The sequence below is a fragment of the Notolabrus celidotus genome, chromosome 20 (genome assembly GCF_009762535.1).
Source record: "Notolabrus celidotus isolate fNotCel1 chromosome 20, fNotCel1.pri, whole genome shotgun sequence".
Taxonomy (NCBI): domain Eukaryota; kingdom Metazoa; phylum Chordata; class Actinopteri; order Labriformes; family Labridae; genus Notolabrus; species Notolabrus celidotus.
In genome coordinates this window covers 8,253,464-8,271,508 of record NC_048291.1, presented here as the reverse complement: position 1 = coordinate 8,271,508, position 18,045 = coordinate 8,253,464, and the positions used below count along the sequence as shown (strand labels likewise).

The window sequence follows — 18,045 nt, the reverse complement described above, 5'->3', positions numbered from 1 at the left end:
TGTGTGAAAATAATTGAAAAAAACGTAATGCTGAATCTACAAGTAACATGTAATAACATTATACTTTACGGTAAGTTGCCTTTCATTTCATAAATGAATAAATATCACTGGTTCTTTTTGAATACACAGCCAGGGGCGTCGTAGCGGTGGAAAAGTGGGACTGACTACCTAGGGCCCAAGTGCGGAGGGGGGCCCTTCATGGGCCTGAGTAAAATGTGTTTTCTACTACACTTTTCTTTTGTTTTGTTACAACTGCAATAAGATAACTAAAATGATCTGAATAAATAAACAAACATTCAGGATTCCTTTCTGGAATTTCTTTCTGGTTCTGTGAGATGTGTGTCTCATGCCAAAAGTGGGGAATTGTCATATTTTCATATAACATCAAGTGTGGCTGAATCTGATTGAAAGTAAACTGTAGGTTTTTAGAGTTTTATTTGACTTCATGAGGTTAGATTATACCAAATAATGCCCCCTTGTTGTTATTCAACAAGTCACTTGGCTTCAAATAATCTTTTTTAAAGAGGTGGAAAGCCAATATTGTGCAGTTACATTTGGAGAAATTGTAAAAAAAATAATATTGTTATGTAGCTTAGATTTGAGTCAGTTAACCAGGATAGTTTTAAGTATATATTTTTGTATAATGCAAATAAACCAGTATTATAGCAGCAATGTTATATTTTGTAGGGTTGGTTGTGGTGATGGGGCCCACTAAGATATCTTTTCAGGGGTCCCAGAATTCCTGGCGACGGCCCTGTACACAGCAATCAAACAAATAGCATACAGCAGAAAATACACCACACAACTTTTGTTGCCTGTTTAGCCCATGCAACCCCCATCTCCAGCATTCTACCTACAAACTACTTCTGTATCCCCAGGCACCACAAAAAGAGAAAAAGGAAAAGAAAAAAAAGAGAAAAAAAATACACTTATTGAGATATCTAACCTTCTCTTCATTTAAATCTGTTTTTGTACGTCTAAAATCCAGTTTAACTCAGCTTTGTGTGCAGAGATGATTCAGTGTAATTTCAGATTCTTCCTGGATCAAGAAGATAACAGCATTTTGTTCAATCATTTATCAAGATCTGTGTCTTCTTACAACAATGGAACGTTCAAGTCACCATAACATTTTTGTTTGTTGTTATTGTTTTGTTTTTTACTCTGTAAAGCAGTTTGAATTTTCTTTGCATGAATGGTGCGTTATAAATAAACTTGCCTTGTCTTTCCTTGCTGTGGAAATTCTGGCACAGACATTAGTCAACCTTCGCTGTTAACAAATGTAAGAATTCAACCATCATTATCATTATAGATAAATAGTTAAAAAATGTTTTGACTGTAATTTTAAAATGAACACCCTTAATACTCAAGTGAAGGGTGTACGTCATACAAGCAGTTTTCTCTCAACTGCACAGTGAAATAAATACAGCAGCAATGAACACTGTATTGGGAGCATCCATGTAGCTTTAAGTAGATCCCTTCTCCTTGGTCAGTTGACTGACTCTGTCTCTCTGGGCTTGTCATTTTTCTCTGAACAGTGTCTTAGTGCTTGCATGCTATACGCCCAGGCTCTGTCCACGCCATGTCCCTCAATCCTGCTTGGTGTCCAGTCAGGGAAGGGAAAACGACCAGCTACCACTAAGGCATCATCAGGAAGCTCAGCCAGCAGCTTATCCTGCAATAAGGAAAGCTGAGAGGAAAAGAGAACAGTTATTAACATCTGCAATATTTAGACAGGAATCTACTGAAATTGAGCCACAAGAGTTCATACCGCAACTCATTCTTGTGATAACCACAGACTGTAAATAAAAATGGACAGCGTTGCTCCGCCTCTTCCCGTTGTACAGTTCTGAAGCCAAAAAATCCCTCTCCTGGGCGCAGCCATTGTGCAGCCAGAGCCTGTGAAGCCTTTATAATAAGCTCCGCCCTACAGCGTAACGTCACAAGACGCTGTGTGCCCTTTGAAGTTTCGTTCTACGGCGGCTGTGAATCAAAGGAAACCCGGAAGTAAAACCCCGTTTTTTAAACTCTAATAACTAACGAAAAAGAAACTTTTCAGAAAAAAGAGGCATTGGACACAAAACACTCACATACTAACTACATATCACCACAGCATACGGATGTGAGAGACATTCGTACGACGTGTATTTATTTTTTAAAGTTTGACTGCTCCCCCATTCAAATGAATGGGGGAGAAGGATTTTTTTACCTATACTGCAGCCAGCCACCAGGGGTCAGTCACACTGCTGAAAGCCTCAACACCAGGGCTGTATCCGGCACGCTTGGTGATAACGCATTCTTCCTAGAGTACTTATCTATATGTCTCTAAAATAAAGTAAAGTAAAGAGTGATACCAAAGTCCTGAGATATCTGGCTAAAACTGTATTACAAATCATTTAGGAGCAAAGCTTCTTTTCTGTTTACGATCTTAGTGGAAAACTATCAGTAAAATTTTATCTTGTTTTGTTTACCATCAGCGAGAGGTGAAAGATTATTAAAAAAATAATGCAAACTGGTATAATGGCTGTTTTGAGACAGAGACAGAGGGCCTGCAGGTGACTGACCATGCCTCATCTCACCTTACTTTTAATGAGATCACCTTCTCTTTTTCTTTATTCCAGAATGACTTGTTCGGCTGCACACCACATTAAAATGGTCTTTAATTGTTTGTGTGTTCATTATATTACTCACAACACTTGGGGCCAGAAACACGGTGATATTCTTGCATTCTGTCAAGTCGACCTGTGATGAGAAACAAGGCAGGTGGTAAACAGTCAGTAACTTTGTTAAGCTCTGAAGAACTCTAATATAATAATCAAATGTTAAAAAGCATTGTAGTATAGCCTAAACCAGTATATAAGGCCCTAATATGAGAAGCACACTGTTAGCAAATTTGAACCTGAGTATTACTACTGCCAAGTGAATAATGTCAAACCTTCCACAGATCTTCTCGTCGGTAAGAAACTTTCTCATGATGACCTGCTCTCCATGCATGAAAGCGAGCCAAGCGAACAAGCCAGGGGTTGAGCTCATAGCCAACAGTAGGTGTGAAACCCTCCTGATAAGCCCTCAAGACCTAAGAATTTAACAAATATCACTCACAGCCTGTTTCTCATCAGGGACAGACAAAAGGCGGAATATCTTACTCATACTTACAATGCGGCCATCACCAGATCCCAGATCTGCAAGAGCTCCTTTTCGTCCTTTCAGTAGTGTCATTACATTTTCAACTTGAGATTTGCTGGCAGGGATATACGGGACCTTTAACACAGTTTTACAGTGCTTTTTAAAAAGTTATTGTGTTTCTTAAACCTTTCAAAGGCAACAACTGGTACAAGACGAATGACATCAGAGGTTATTCAAGGTGTTATGACTATACCTGTAGCCTCAGGGGGACTTTTCGGAAGCCTGGCTGCAGGATTCCGACCCACATAGCATAAACTGCAAGCCCAGTGCCAGCAGCTATCTGAGCAACACCCCATGCTCCAAGGTTCTTTGTCCTAAGATCAGCAAAGGCCTCATCTGGTGTGTCACCGTCCATGTCTGCATGAAATGTGTAGTTAAGAGTATTTGGTCATGTTATCATAAAGATACAAAAATTCACAGGAAATGGGTTATATCTTTTTTAATTTATATTGTTAACCTTAAAAGATAGTTATACCAGATATCTGAAGTTTCTCTAAGCAAACACATATAGATTACAAATATAGACAGCCCTGCCCTATGATAGAAAACTATAACTCCTAATGTCCTGTTCTAGTTTTCAACTGATTGTCTTAACATAATCCTCTTTCCCTTCCACGTCCAAGAGCCAATTTGACAGCTGATATCTGGATGTCTGTTCCGTCATAAAACATTGTAAAAATTGTACGATTGGAAAAGAAGAGTATACAGTTGTTTTTCTGAGACACATTCATTAAGACAAACAATAGATAACAGACTAACCTGTTATTCGTTCCTTTTAAATCCTGCATAGAAATTAAATGTGATGAAGGTTGAGGGTCACGTGCATGGTTTGTATTTATGTCTATCGTAGAAGAAGAACAAACACGCAAGCAAATTATTTTTGTTGAAGCAGAAAGCATCCGGAGTCACTAACACAAAGAAACTGTACTGACATATGAGTATTTAGAAGAAACTTGTTGACCTGCAGGGATACAAGCAATGCACACGGACACATTATCTGTCGGACCAGTCCGTCCGCAAAATATTCCTTACATACGAGGGCTTACGAAGAAAGGTTCCGGATTTAGGTCACTGACGACGTCACTACGTCGAAATAATGCTGTGAAGCCTTACATTCTTTTACCAATGTGATTTTTGCAAAAAGGAAGAAGATAATATAAGGCATTTTTTTTATGAATGCAACGTAACTAGATTATTCTGGGGAGACAGAGAATGCTGTTGCCAATTTCATGAATTGCACTGTTAAATTAAAGCTGCTGAGAGTCACAGAGTAAACATCCACTCAGAGAGAGGGACTTTGAACGTGAACACTATCCCTCCCAACCAGATTTCCTCTTAGCCCCCCAACACAGATCAGCGTGTGCAGTCATGATAGTGCCGGACTCATAACCAATCAGAGGACGCAGTAGGGGCCGCCCCTTAACCAATCAGGACAGAGGATTGGAGATTAGCTATGATTGGACCGTCATAACTGGAACGAGGGGAATAATAACATTGCTTGATACAAAGCTTTGGAAAATGCAGAGATTTCACAATAGTCTCAAATTACTCCATTTACTGATGAGTGTCGATGGGTGTTACGACCTTTTCTCCAAACCCAGCAGAAAAACATAATCTTATTTTACTGCTTGGTAAATTTCATATACATAAATCCAAATTTAAGGAACCTCATCTATGCTTTCAATTTTTATCAGTGACTGTAAATACTTCATAGACTCAAAAAGCTGCACACACTTTAGATTTAACACAAGATTTATTCAAATAATACATATTCATCTTATTTCACTGTTTATTAGTTATATTTTTCTATCTTTTTGATATATGATTATTTCATCAAGAATTACATTGTCATGTCTGATAAAGCTTTATAATTTCTTTATTTTCTTAAACACATTGTAATATGTATAACCATACATATGCAAGTTTCCTATAATACATCAATCTTTATTTGTATACCGCCAAATCACAACAATCGTTATCTCAAGACGCTTTTAAAAGGTCTAGACCACACTATGTCAAATTATGAACAGATACCCAGCACCAAGTCAGGGACAAGCATTTTGAACTTTTGATATACGTTATTCAACACCTTCAATAAAGTTTTCTTCAAAAGAAAAAGTATTTAATTCTTTCTTCCATGGTTTGTTTCCACCATAAATACTCTAAATAAATTTAACTGACTTCCTGCACTAAGTACTTTGTATGTATCCTGACAGACATGGATGTAAACTACAACTAGACGGGTTTGCAGCAGCATGTTTGCCTGCTTTGAAGAACTCTTATCCATTACTGATAGCACTGTTACTCTCCTTTATTCAAACTCAGCCTGCATAAAAAAGGATTGTCACTTTAAAACAAGAATTTTATTTGAAAAATAACATCAATATACAAAAATAATTATCCCCTTCCACTGACATTGTAAAAATGTTTGACACAATCAACAGACAAACAACTTTTAGAAATAGTAAGCATCAAAACATGTAGAAACCAAAACAATTTTTTTTTGTGAACACATTTTTATTGTTATTTCTTCAGTTACAAACATAAATTAAAAGGGAACATACAGAATAAAAAACAAAACAAACAAACAAACAAACAGAACAAAACAAAAGAAAGGGAAACACAACAAAACAAAACAACAGGTCCAGAAGAAGGGAGAAAATTAAATTAAGCACCAAAACAACTTTAAAAACAAAGATCCATCATGTTCAACAGAAAGGTCAAAGTTATGTACAAATCTAAATTAACTCTCAACACCTACAAGAGTAACTGTCAATGTTAGTCACTATCTGCATCGTCACTGATGATCCCCTTCAGGTTGGTCCAGTCTGTTGCTCGCCTGCCCCCTCTTTGTTTACTGTTCTCCTCATCACTATCAGAGCTGGAGTTGAGAGTGCGCACATGTGGAGCGGCGACAGGGCTTTTTGGTTCCCGCCATGCTCCTCTGCGTTTGGGTCGACCTGTGAGAGGTAACCACACAAGTGATTAGTTGTGTTAGAGAAAGATGCTTTCTTACCTTGCATTTATGTACTCAAGTATAAATCCTACATTTAAATGCTGTTTTCATCCTCTGTGCATAGGTGTCACACTGAAACTTGGGAACTGAAGGGGGATTATGCTACTCCATATTATTTGTTATCCGTTTTTCTACTAGAGATTTCTGTGACAAGGGTAAAGGAATTCTTTATATGGTCAAACCCCACCACCACAGCAAAACAGAAACACACCCCTATCCTTAAAGTCTCAGAGGGCTGGCCAATCAGAGGAAAGCAGACTTATAGGGGCCTTAAAGAGACAGTAACCTGAATTTCCTGTGTCAAACGTGCTGAACTGAGTGTTTTCACAAACACCTGTGTGATACATAATACTTCTGTTAAAATGTAAATCATGCAAAGCTACTTTGAAGGATTTGAAGAGTGAAGATTTATAACTTTATGAAAATGTGTAACTGATGCATCATTCCACATTGAGTTGTGTAAGATGAATGGTCCAGTTTAGAATTCAGTGAATCAGATTATAGATGATATCAAACAATCCTGACAGATTATTTTTTTGGAGCAAATTCATTAGCATCACTGTATTTGTAAGCGTACGTGTGTCTGGAATAAGTCGAAAGACAAGATAGTTGTCAACTCAATGAGAGAATACAGATTTACCATTAGTGGTGATGATGTTGTTAGTATCCAGCTCAGCCACTTCCTGAGCTTGCTCTCTCTCCATTCGAACTTTTTTGCATTTCTTAATAGATGGCTGACCTGGGGGGAGAGAAAAATCACTTTACTATGTTTGGTCAAATGCAAAAAAGCAGAAGAAAAGATAAGACTATTTATTTTGCTTAAATATACAGACATCTATCCTTGTTTACAAGCTCAATATAATACAAATCTTCACAGTTTGCTATTTCAAATATGTTTTAAAAAAGGAACAAATCTGGAATTAACTTAAGAGGTAGTATCAAGAGACCTAAAAACAAAGTTTTGCCATCTGCTCACACACTGTTTAACTCTGTCTGAAAAAAGGTTCCCACTGACCATGAACACCAAGTTCTTCAAGCTCCTTCTTTAGAACAGCCACCTGCGAGCGAACAGAGTTGCAGCCCTTGAGGAGCTTCTTGTATTGCAGCCGAACGCCACACAGAGTAATGTAGCGTCTGAGCCTTGAGACCGCTTTAACTTCATCCTTCAGGAGGAAACAAAGTTTAGACAGGTTGGTTCAAGTTTTCCCTCAATGCCATTTCCCTTTAAAACTTGATTTGTGCAAAAATGTATACTTGGATTTCCACACAACTCTGCAAAAAGCAACTCAATATTTTTTTCTCATAATTTTAAACTTAAAAAAAAAAAAAGTAATACCATATGTTAAGTTCCCTTTAGCTGATTCTCTTGATTTCATACACCCTCTCTCTTACTGAGCTGCACTGCTTTCACAACAGCTTGTTTTAAGTGGAGCTTTCGTCCAATCAGATTTCACCCCTGTGTTGTCCTCAGGTCATTCTGCCCTGAAGCCTTCAGACTTCCATGTGAATCTCTTTGCTGTTAAAGTTAATGAGGATGACATTGTTGTTTGTCATAGTCTTCAGCCAATCAGATGAGGAGTTTGACATATTGTGTGCATTCTTTAACATGCCAGAGCCCTCCATCTTTCCTTTGCAGAGAGATGTACTGTCAGCACTCATGTGTCGGTGGGTTTGGCTACTTGTTGTGAAAGTAACCAGCAGCACATTGCAGAATTGAAAGTTCAAGTTAAAAAGTTAATTTGAACTTTTTTGTGACATTTAGATTTTAAATGAGGTTGAGCAATGATGACCCCGGTGTAAAATACAAAGCATGCTTCTGCCTTTTCTCAATGTGAGGAGTCAAGATGTGGGTTGGATACTTAAAAAAAAAAATGCTTCAGCCACTCATGTTTAATTTTTTAAAAGTTTGAAGGGATGTAAATTCTAATTGAGCTCTGAGATTGATCTTTGGAAATGTTAACGATCAATTATCGATTAATCATTTAAAAAACCTAGGCGTTTTCCATGTCAAAAATAACACCAAATGCTTATTTTTCCCCTAAATCGAATTTTCCTTGGCGACACAATGTATATAATTGACAGTATTGAATAGCTACGGATCATATTGAGGCATACAAAATGTTAAACATGCTGAATATCAACGTGTGGAGCAGGCTTATTAAAATAATCTCATCGGACATACAGTCATATAAAGCGAAGGGCCAGACTACAACATGTAGATTTACTGCAACAATAAATGAAATAAAGCGCTCGTGGAGACCTGTCACTCAGCCGCAGCCCCCAGCTGAACTTTTCTGCTGTGCGCAACACCTTTAGTCAGCTGATCAATTCACATCGAAACATGCTTTAAACTGATCGCTAAATGAAATATGAGATCACGTGAAGTTTGTTCCACGTGATAGAAAATCCACAACAAAAAAACGTGTTCAAGTAAGTCCTTAACAATTGATTAATTGTTAAGATCCCTAATTTGAGCACTTAAATGTAGTTCAGCTCTTTTGAATAGTTGCTGAACTCAAAAGTGCCTGCAAGAAGAAACACATTGTGTTACTCATAGGTGTCATGTCTGCTCATGTTTGAACTACTTTCCTTAATTTTAATTCAGTCCCATGATCATGTGTTAAAATAACACTAAGACTGTCATAAATATCATCTGTTACATTAACACAGCTGTGACTGGGAGCAACTTACAACGGTCAACCAGACTGACTTTTGATTCCTCCGATTCTTTTCAACACTGTCACTAATGGGCTCACCTTCTTACTTCCGGTGCTCTCCTCTTTTTTAACCTTTTTCTTCTTTTTATCATCTTTCTTCTTTTCTCTTTTAACATCCGGTTCATCCTCCAAAGAGGGGAGCGATGAGGAGTCGGAGTCGGAATCATCTTTTTTCTTTTCCACTGGAGCTTCATCTTCTGAAGAACGCAGCAAGTTTAAATAAATTAAAATAAATCACCTGAAGAAGAAACGTTAATGTTTGAGATCCCTAAATCTGTAAAGTCACCTTTCTCGCTGTCGTCAGATGAGTCATTCCCCTTGACGCTCTTTTATGACTTACTGTCCGAGTCAGATTCATTTTCTTCTTCACTCTGTGGCGTTTTATCTCCTTGACTTTCATCGCTGCTTCCAGTTTTGCCATTCTCTGTTGTGTTTTCTTTCTTTTCATCCACCTCCTTTGGGCTGTCACTGTCTTCACTCTCATTCGCTCTTCTTTCTGGCACACCATCTTCCTCTTTCGAAGAGTCTTCACTGTCTGTTTGCGGTTTACTTTTCTCTTTGATCTCCTCTTGTGATTTTTTCACCTCTTGCTCCTCATGCTCAGAACCGGATGCAACATCTTCTTCCTCTTCACTCTCCATTCTTTCAGTCTTGCCGTCCTCTTTATCATCTGATTCTGTCATCAACAGCAGAAGAGGAGACAAAAAGACACTGATTGGCTGAGATCATCTGAAATTGCAGCTACCTTCAAGGACGAAGATGATTAGCATCCAGTGGTTTGTGTTCATGTTTTTGAATTGTGTGGGTACTAGCTACAGCGCTGTGTTTTAAAGTGTGTGTCTAGAATTAGCTGATAGACAAGATAGTCGCCAACTTAATGGCCCTGTCACACCTTGACGATTTAGCCAGTGCATGCCAGTGTATAAAAAAAATGGTGAGTACACCGACGTACATCGCTTAAGTTATAGACAAATTTTAAGTTAAGAGCACGCTGAAGCATGCTGGTATACCTTGTACTATGGCGAGTGACGTATGCAGAATATGGATCATACGTCTTGCATATGCCTGCCATAAGTTGTAGGTGTGTGTCTGCGTGTGTGTGCGAGTGTGAGAAGCCTTGGAGCCCTCACTCAGTGTCAAACAGCCTCTGAAACAGAAGCTGAATCCAGAATGTTGAGGTTTGGTGGTGTTCAATGATAAAGCTGCTGTTGTTGAATGAAATGAAGTTCAAAATGTTATGTTTTTAAAAGCACCCTCAATAAGTGTAACTTCTTGTAAAGACCAGAGGCTGTGTTCCTGCTGGTTTCACTCCTCTGACACTCTCCACGGCTCATCATGTTCAAAGAGAAACTGCAGGGTTTTTTTAATAACACATTTTTAGTCCCATACAAACACTGAGTAAATTCATTGAACAAATCAATGACTGGACGAGCCAGAACTTTGTTCAGTTAAACAAAGAAAAAACTGAAACGATTGTTTTTGGAGCCAAGGAAGAAATGTTAAAGGTTACTGCTCAGCTCCAATCTGCACAGATGAAATGTTCAAACCAAGCCAGAAACCTTGGTGTAATCATAGACTCAGACCTTAATTTCAGCAGCCACATTAAGACCATTACAAAGTCCGCCTACTATCACCTTAAGAATATATCAAGGATTAAAGGACTTATGTCTCAGCAGCATGCAGAAATCTCGTCCATGCATTTATCTTTAGCAGACTAGACTACTGCAATGGGGTCTTTACAGGACTCCCTAAAAAGTCCATCAGACGGCTGCAGCTCATACAGAATGCTGCTGCTCGAGTCCTAACAAGGACCAAAAAAGTAGACCACATCACTCCAGTTCTTAGATCTCTACACTGGCTTCCTGTCTGTCAGAGAATAGACTTAAAATCCTGCTGATGGTTTATAAAGCACTGAATGGTTTAGGTCCAAAATACATTGCTGATCTGCTACTACTGTATGAACCACCTCGACCTCTGAGGTCATCAGGTACTGGTCTGCTTTCAGTCCCAAGAGTCAGAACGAAACATGGTGAAGCAGTGTTTAGTCATTATGCACCACATATCTGGAACTCACTCCCTGAAAGCTGTAGGTCCGCTCCAACTCTCACCTCTTTTAAATCCAAGATTAAGACTTTTTTATTTGCCACTGCCTTCCTATCTTAGCTCATTTTAACCCACTTTAAATTAAAATTGTAATGTAATTTTTAATATATTCTAGTTTTCCTTTTCTTTTCTGTTTAATTATATTTGTCATTTTAATTGTGTTCTTTTATGCCTGTCTGAAAGTTTCCAATGCTTTTAATGTTTTGATGTAAAGCACATCGAGTTGCCCTCATGTATGAAATGCGCTATACAAATAAAGCTGCCTTGCCTTGCCTTTAAATCACCAATGAAGTTCATCTAATTTAAAAACGTATACATTGTCATTAACGAGCGGCAGCCTTTTTATACACTTCGTCTGCATTATTACGCTGTTGCGCTTTGTACAAGTGGACTATAAGTTGGGTATAAGTTATGAATATGTTATGTATACGCCAAAAGTCATAGATAATTCAGCGTATGTCAACGTTTAGAGGCATTTTGATACGTCGGAACAACGCTGGCTAAATCATCAAGGTGTGACAGGGCCTTAATGATAAAATACAGATTTACCATTTGTGGTGATGTTGCTGGTATCGAGCTCTTCCAGTTCTTCAGCTTGCTCTCTCTTTGTTCGAGATTTTTCTGATTTCTTAACAGACGGCTGACCTGTGGGGAAAGAAGAAAAACTTTACCAAATGGTTCCCTGATTAAATCTTATTTGGTCAAAAAAGAGGAAGAAAAAAAATAGGACCATTTACTTCACTTAAAAACAAAAAAAGCACACTGTACAGAATGTTTGAAAGTTGCTTTAAAACTTCAGTCTACTTAAGTTTTTTTGAGATGTTCCTATCATTATTTATGAGCTGTAATAATCCAAACCATCAGTTTATTAATTTAAATGTGTAAAAAAAAATGGGCAAGAGACATAAAAACATAATGTTTTACCATCTGATGGCACATGTTCCCTTTATCTGTTCAACTCTTACAATGAACTGATTCAAAACAGATCTCTAATTAAAGAAATGCAGTCCTCTTCATCATCTGATTCTATCAGAACAAAAGACAAACTTTTAGAGTTTTGATAGATAAAAAAATAGACACTGAAAAAGACAAAAACTGACAAACTTCATCAGAAAAAAAGAGCTATGGTCAGGGTCACACTGGTGCTGATTGGTTGACATCATGTGAAAGTGCAGCTACCTTCAATGACTGACAAACATGTTGTATTTTCAGTGAAGCAGCCAACAACACCTGATTTCACTGAGGCATAAATCACATTTGGAGTTGCAGTTTTTTTTTTTTGTTTTTTTTTCATGGAGATTAAGTTAACCACTTGTGTACGTTCTCAGTTGACTTGACCAAGGACTGGAACAAACAACTACTGGAGTGTAACTGTTTGTTTTACCAAATGGATTGCAATCTACACTACCAGTCAAAAGTTTGGAAACACCTTCTCATTCAAGTGTTTGTATTTATTTTAATTATATGAAAAACTGTAGATTAATACCAAAGACATCAAATCTATGAAAGAACATATATGGAATTATTTAACAAAAAAGTGTTAAACAAACCAGAATATGTTTTATATTTTAGATTCTGTAAAGTAGCCCCCTTTTTCCTCCATGACAGCTTTGCACACTCTTGGTATTCTCTCAGTCTGCTTCATGAAGTGGTCTCCTGAAATGGTTTCTATTTAACATGAGCCTTGTCAAGAGTTCATTTGTAGAATGACTTGCCTTCTTAATGTGTTTGAGACCATCAGTTGTGTTGTTCAGAGGTAGGGTTAGTACACAATGGATAGCCCTATTTGACCTCTATTGTAGTCCATATTATAGCAAAACCATATTTTTGATGTCTTCAGTATTAATCTACAATGTTGAAAATAATTAAAATAAATAATCTGATAGATTTAGAAGCCTACCCCATGGATCCTGATGTCCCCCAAAGCTTGAGATAGAAAGGACGGATGGCGATCAAGAGCCATCACATCACTGGGTGTTAGAATAATGTATACAAGTTATCCCATATTTACTCTTATATACTCTTTAATTCTTATACTTAATGCCATAACTGTATAAGTGTATGTGTGTCTTGTTTTGCACTGTTCTTTAGTTGGGTTCCAGGAAACTGACACGAGGAGGAGGAGATGCTGCAGCTGGTGACTGACCAAGACATGAACTATCCTTGAACGGCTGAGCAAGTGTAACATGTTTCCTGTTCTTTATCTTTCTGTGTAGCAGAGAAACTTTCTCTTTTTTTAATTACTCTGTTGTGAAGTCATGCCATATTTGGTTCGTTGCTGCTGTGTGTACCCATATCACTTAGAGCAGCAACGTTCATGTAACTAGGGACCACCCTAAGGAAATAAAAAGAGAGGACACGGCGAGAGTGCTTCAGAGCGTTTGGAGATTGTAACTGAGCACTCTCTAACCGTTCTCCTTGCAAGCTTACTCAAGAAATCTGTTGTCTTGCCTCAATTTTGCATTGTTTCTCTTGTCTTAAGTTGCTTGAACCTGACACTGGGGTTATCAAGTGGGCTCCTCCCTTCACTGATGTTTGGTTTAGTTCGGCCCACGACACCTCAGGAGATGCCAGCTCCGGGTGCCAATCATATCCCCCAGCAGAACACCCAAATTGAATAACCACACCCATACAGAACTGCCATGTTTCACAGACCCAGGCTCTATACATGCAAGCTCCAGCTAGTGACAACACCAATACTACCTACTCTAGAACCTGGCTTCTAGCAGCCCCCATCACCCAATACACAACAAGAGTCTGCAGTTAGATATTAGAAGGCAGGGGTGGTAGAGCCAAGAGGTTCAGCCACGAGAGCATTTGTGAATGCTGAACTACATTTTTCCAGACCTAGGATATTATAGCAGCCTAAATGATGGAGAAGATACTCTGACGTTTAACTGTAGTTCAACTATTAATGAAGGTCCAGGTCATCTACATTCAGTAGATCCTACAGATTGGGATTAGTGTATCCTGCAGGCATCTGAAAACATAAAAGCAATTATTTACGGGTTGTTGAGCTTGGCTGACGACGGGATTTCTTCGCCCTGGATTCAGATTCATCTTTGGTCCCATTAATCATCCCTTCATTGACATTTTCCTTTTCTCTTTTCCTCTTGTTTTGAGGCTGCTTGGTCTCCACCTCTTTTCCGCCATCACCATCATCCTTACATGAAATAAAATGATGAAGATGACAGTCATAAATACTGGATTAAAGATGATCTGCATACACAAAAACTCAAAGAAACGTGTAATCTGTTAAAGGAAGAACTCACAAACCTGCATTTTCATCAACTCCTCTGAAACCACTTCTTTCATGAAGCCTTTGGACTCTGAAGTCAATGAGTCACATTTCATGTGTGCCAGATATCGCTTCTTCAGAATCCCCAGGGTCAGGGTGCTGGAATAAGACATTAGAAGATGACATCGAAGTGTATTCAGGAGGATGCCTTTAACAGTGAGCAGCATTATTGATTGGATGAATGAATCTTAGAGACTCATTAGAAATATACAGTATTCAGTGGTGGACAGTAACAAAGTAAATGTACTTGAGTACTGTAATTAAGTACAGTTTTGAGTATCTGTACTTTACTTGAGTATTATTTTATTTTTTGGGGATCTTATTACTTTTAACTCCACTGCATTTCTATCAGTGTTCTAGTTACTCATTACTTTTGCTTTGAAGTCAGCTGATGAACTTTCTTTTCTGAGATCAGATCCCAAAGACCATCAACTGTTCGTGTACTTCTGTCTAAATGGTGTAGCCGTACCTCGGTTGAGCGTATAGCAAATGCAGATCAAACGTTATTCAGATCAGTCCGTTCATTTATGGCCCTTTTCCACAGGCCCGTCTTAGCCCTGCTTTACTCGACTTGACTCGAATCTACTCGGTTTGTGTTGCGTTTCCACGGGCGCAGTACCTTGTGTCAGATACCAGTTTTTCGTACCTGCTCTGCTCTGGTTCCAAGTGAGCTGAGCCGATACTAAAAGGTGACGTTGACGGTCTGCTGACCACTGATTGACGACCCCACCCACCGTGAGTCGGTACTCAGGCTGGTGGAAAAGGTACCCAAACCGAGTAGAGTCCAGTCGAGTAGAGCCGAGTCGAGTAGGGCTGGAACTGTGTAGTGGAAAAGGGCAATAAGTCGTGTTGATGATGGCTATGGCCGAGAAGGATGATGATTCTCTACCCGAGCACCACGGCCATATTTTGAACCTACGTTTGAGGTTTTTTAAGGCAAGGCAAGGCAAGGCAGTTTTATTTGTATAGCGCATTTCATACACGAGGGCAACTCAATGTGCTTTACATTAAAATATTAAAAGCATTGGAGACATTCAGACAGGCATAAAAGAACACAATTAAAATGACAAATATGATAAAACAGAAAAGGAAAAGGAAAATTAGAAATATATTAAAAATTACATTAAAATTTTAATTTAAAGTGGTTTAAAATAAGCTAAGATAGGAAGGCAGTGGCAAATAAGAAAGTCTTAGTCTTTGATTTAAAAGAGGTGAGAGTTGGAGCGGACCTACAGCTTTCAGGGAGTGTGTTCCAGATATGTGGTGCATAATGACTAAATGCTGCTTCACCATGTTTCATTCTGACTCTTGGGACTGAAAGCAGACCAGTACTTGATGACCTCAGAGGTCGAGGTGGTTCATAAAGTAGTAGCAGATCAGCAATGTATTTTGGGCCTAAACCATTCAGTGCTTTATAAACCATCAGCAGGATTTTAAAGTCTATTCTCTGACAGACAGGAAGCCAGTGTAGGGATCTAAGAACTGGAGTGATGTGGTCTACTTTTTTGGTCCTTGTTAGGACTCGAGCAGCAGCATTCTGTATGAGCTGCAGTCGTCTGATGGACTTTTTAGGGAGTCCTGTAAAGACACCGTTACAGTAGTCTAGTCTGCTAAAGATAAATGCATGGACGAGTTTTTCTGCATCCTGCTGAGACATGAGTCCTTTAATCCTTGATATATTCTTAAGGTGATAGTAGGCGGACTTTGTAATTGTCTTAATGTGGCTGCTGAAATTAAGGTCTGAGTCTATGATTACACCAAGGTTTCTGGCTTGGTTTGAACATTTCATCATTGCAGATTGGAGCTGAGCAGTGACCTTTAACCTTTCTTCCTCCAAAAACAATCATTTCAGTTTTTTCTTTGTTTAACTGAAGAAAGTTCTGGCTCGTCCAGTCATTGATTTGTTCAATGCATTTACTCAATGTTTGTATTAGACTACAATCCCCTGGTGATATGGTGATGTAAATGTTTGTGTCATCTGCATAGCTATGGTATTTTATTTGGTTGTTTCTTCTTATCTGACCTAAGGGGAGCATGTAGATGTTGAATAGTAGAGGCCCCAGAATGGATCCCTGAGGTACTCCACATACGATTTTCATCCGCTCAGATGTGTATTTACCTATAGACACAAAATAGTCCCGGTCATTTAAATAGGACTTAAGCCAATTTAGTACTGCACCAGAGAGTCCCACCCAGTTTTCAAGTCTGTCCAGTAGTATCTTGTGGTCAACTGTGTCAAAAGCAGCACTAAGATCAAGTGATACTAAAACTGAAATTTTGCCATTGTCTGTGTTTAAATGAATATCATTGAGGACCTTGACTAGAGCGGTCTCTGTGCTGTGATGTGATCGGAATCCTGATTGGAAGACATCAAAACAGTCATTTATCATTAGATAATTGTTCAATTGTTGAAAAACAGCTTTTTCAATAATTTTACTTAAAAAAGGGAGGTTTGATATCGGCCTATAGTTGTTCATTTCTGATGCATCTAAATTGTTCTTCTTCAGAGTGGTTTAATTACTGCTGTTTTCATGGCCTGGGGGACCCTGGACACCTGAAAGAAGAGACATGTTGACAATTTGAAGCAGATCTGAGGTCATGCAGTCTGAAACCTTTTTGAAAAATGGTGATGGTATCAAGGCAGCAGGATGAGGATTTCAAATGTTGTATTATATCTTGTAGGTTTTTGTAATTTATTGGATTAAATTGCTGCTTGGTTGCCGTTCATATTTCATGGTATACTTTTTAGATATGAGACCCAGGTTCGAAGACCCTCGGTTCCGGGATGGAGTGTGTTTGTGGAGGAGGTCTTTGATGGTAGTAATTGAAGTAGATATCATTGATGGAGATATAAGTACTAAATAAAAGATTGTCATTCATGTTTGACTTCATGCAACACCTACATGAGTCAGACTCCCAGGTGAGCCACCCCAGTCAATGAGTCTGGACGCGCCCCTGATTGAAATGCCAGGCATGGAGTTGTTTATATGAGGCTCTTTTCTTTTAGTTTTCTTAGTACCAGCAACAAACAAAGATGAGTGTTTTCAGTTTTGGGCGTTAAATGTACAACACATTGCTGTAAAATGTAGTTCTTTAAAGTCCTATGTGTTGTTGGGTATTCCCTTCCTGCACACACATCAAAGTTAGCAACAGTTTCTATCACCTCCTCACTCACACACTCTTTAAATCGCAGCACACAGACCTGTGAGACACAAACATACTTTAAAAGGAATATAATAAGACTCTGCAGTACCTTAAGTCAGGCTCAGCACGGAGCTGGTCACACACGAACCTTCGGATTCTTGTTTTCTCCTCGGACACCATCATTAGATCTTTACTATCATGTGTTTTTGGCGGGGTGTCACTTGTCGCGGGTGTTGGAGGAAGTGACGTCAGACCCGCGGCGCCCTTTCAAACTAATGTAAAAGTTGTAGTAGACATATTTATTTTGATCAATTTCTCTCTTTTTGTATTTGTATTGAAACGTTCATTAACTTCAAAAATGTAAAAAATAAATATTCTCCATCGTGATATGTTTCATATTGAAAAATATATTAAAACAGTACGATGCCTAAATCTTTGAAATTATTTTGAAAATACTTTGTTTCCTTTTACTGAATTTCCAATCTTCCTTTTACATATACACGGATTGGGGCCACTTAAAAAATTTTTTTAAAAAGTGCCAATATATTTTTATTATTATTATTATTATTCTGAAAAAAGTCAGA

The 18,045-nt window shown here is 38.4% G+C and overlaps 2 protein-coding genes across 2 annotated transcripts; both read right to left on the bottom strand.

The window, feature by feature from the left end:
* Positions 1–1,317: 1,317 nt before the first annotated feature.
* antkmt (adenine nucleotide translocase lysine methyltransferase) lies at positions 1,318–4,203 on the bottom strand. The gene is given in 7 exon segments (XM_034712013.1): positions 1,318–1,514; positions 1,517–1,687; positions 2,689–2,739; positions 2,933–3,073; positions 3,154–3,258; positions 3,377–3,540; positions 3,943–4,203. Coding segments are annotated over 6 exon segments (681 nt in total). The 5' UTR covers positions 3,539–3,540; positions 3,943–4,203; the 3' UTR covers positions 1,318–1,463.
* Positions 4,204–5,779: 1,576 nt separating this feature from the next.
* On the bottom strand, positions 5,780–17,703 carry hirip3 (HIRA interacting protein 3). The gene is given in 9 exon segments (XM_034711981.1): positions 5,780–6,143; positions 6,840–6,938; positions 7,215–7,362; positions 8,956–9,113; positions 9,203–9,592; positions 11,569–11,664; positions 14,026–14,182; positions 14,296–14,416; positions 17,571–17,703. Coding segments are annotated over 9 exon segments (1,425 nt in total). The 5' UTR covers positions 17,645–17,703; the 3' UTR covers positions 5,780–5,961.
* Positions 17,704–18,045: the final 342 nt, after the last annotated feature.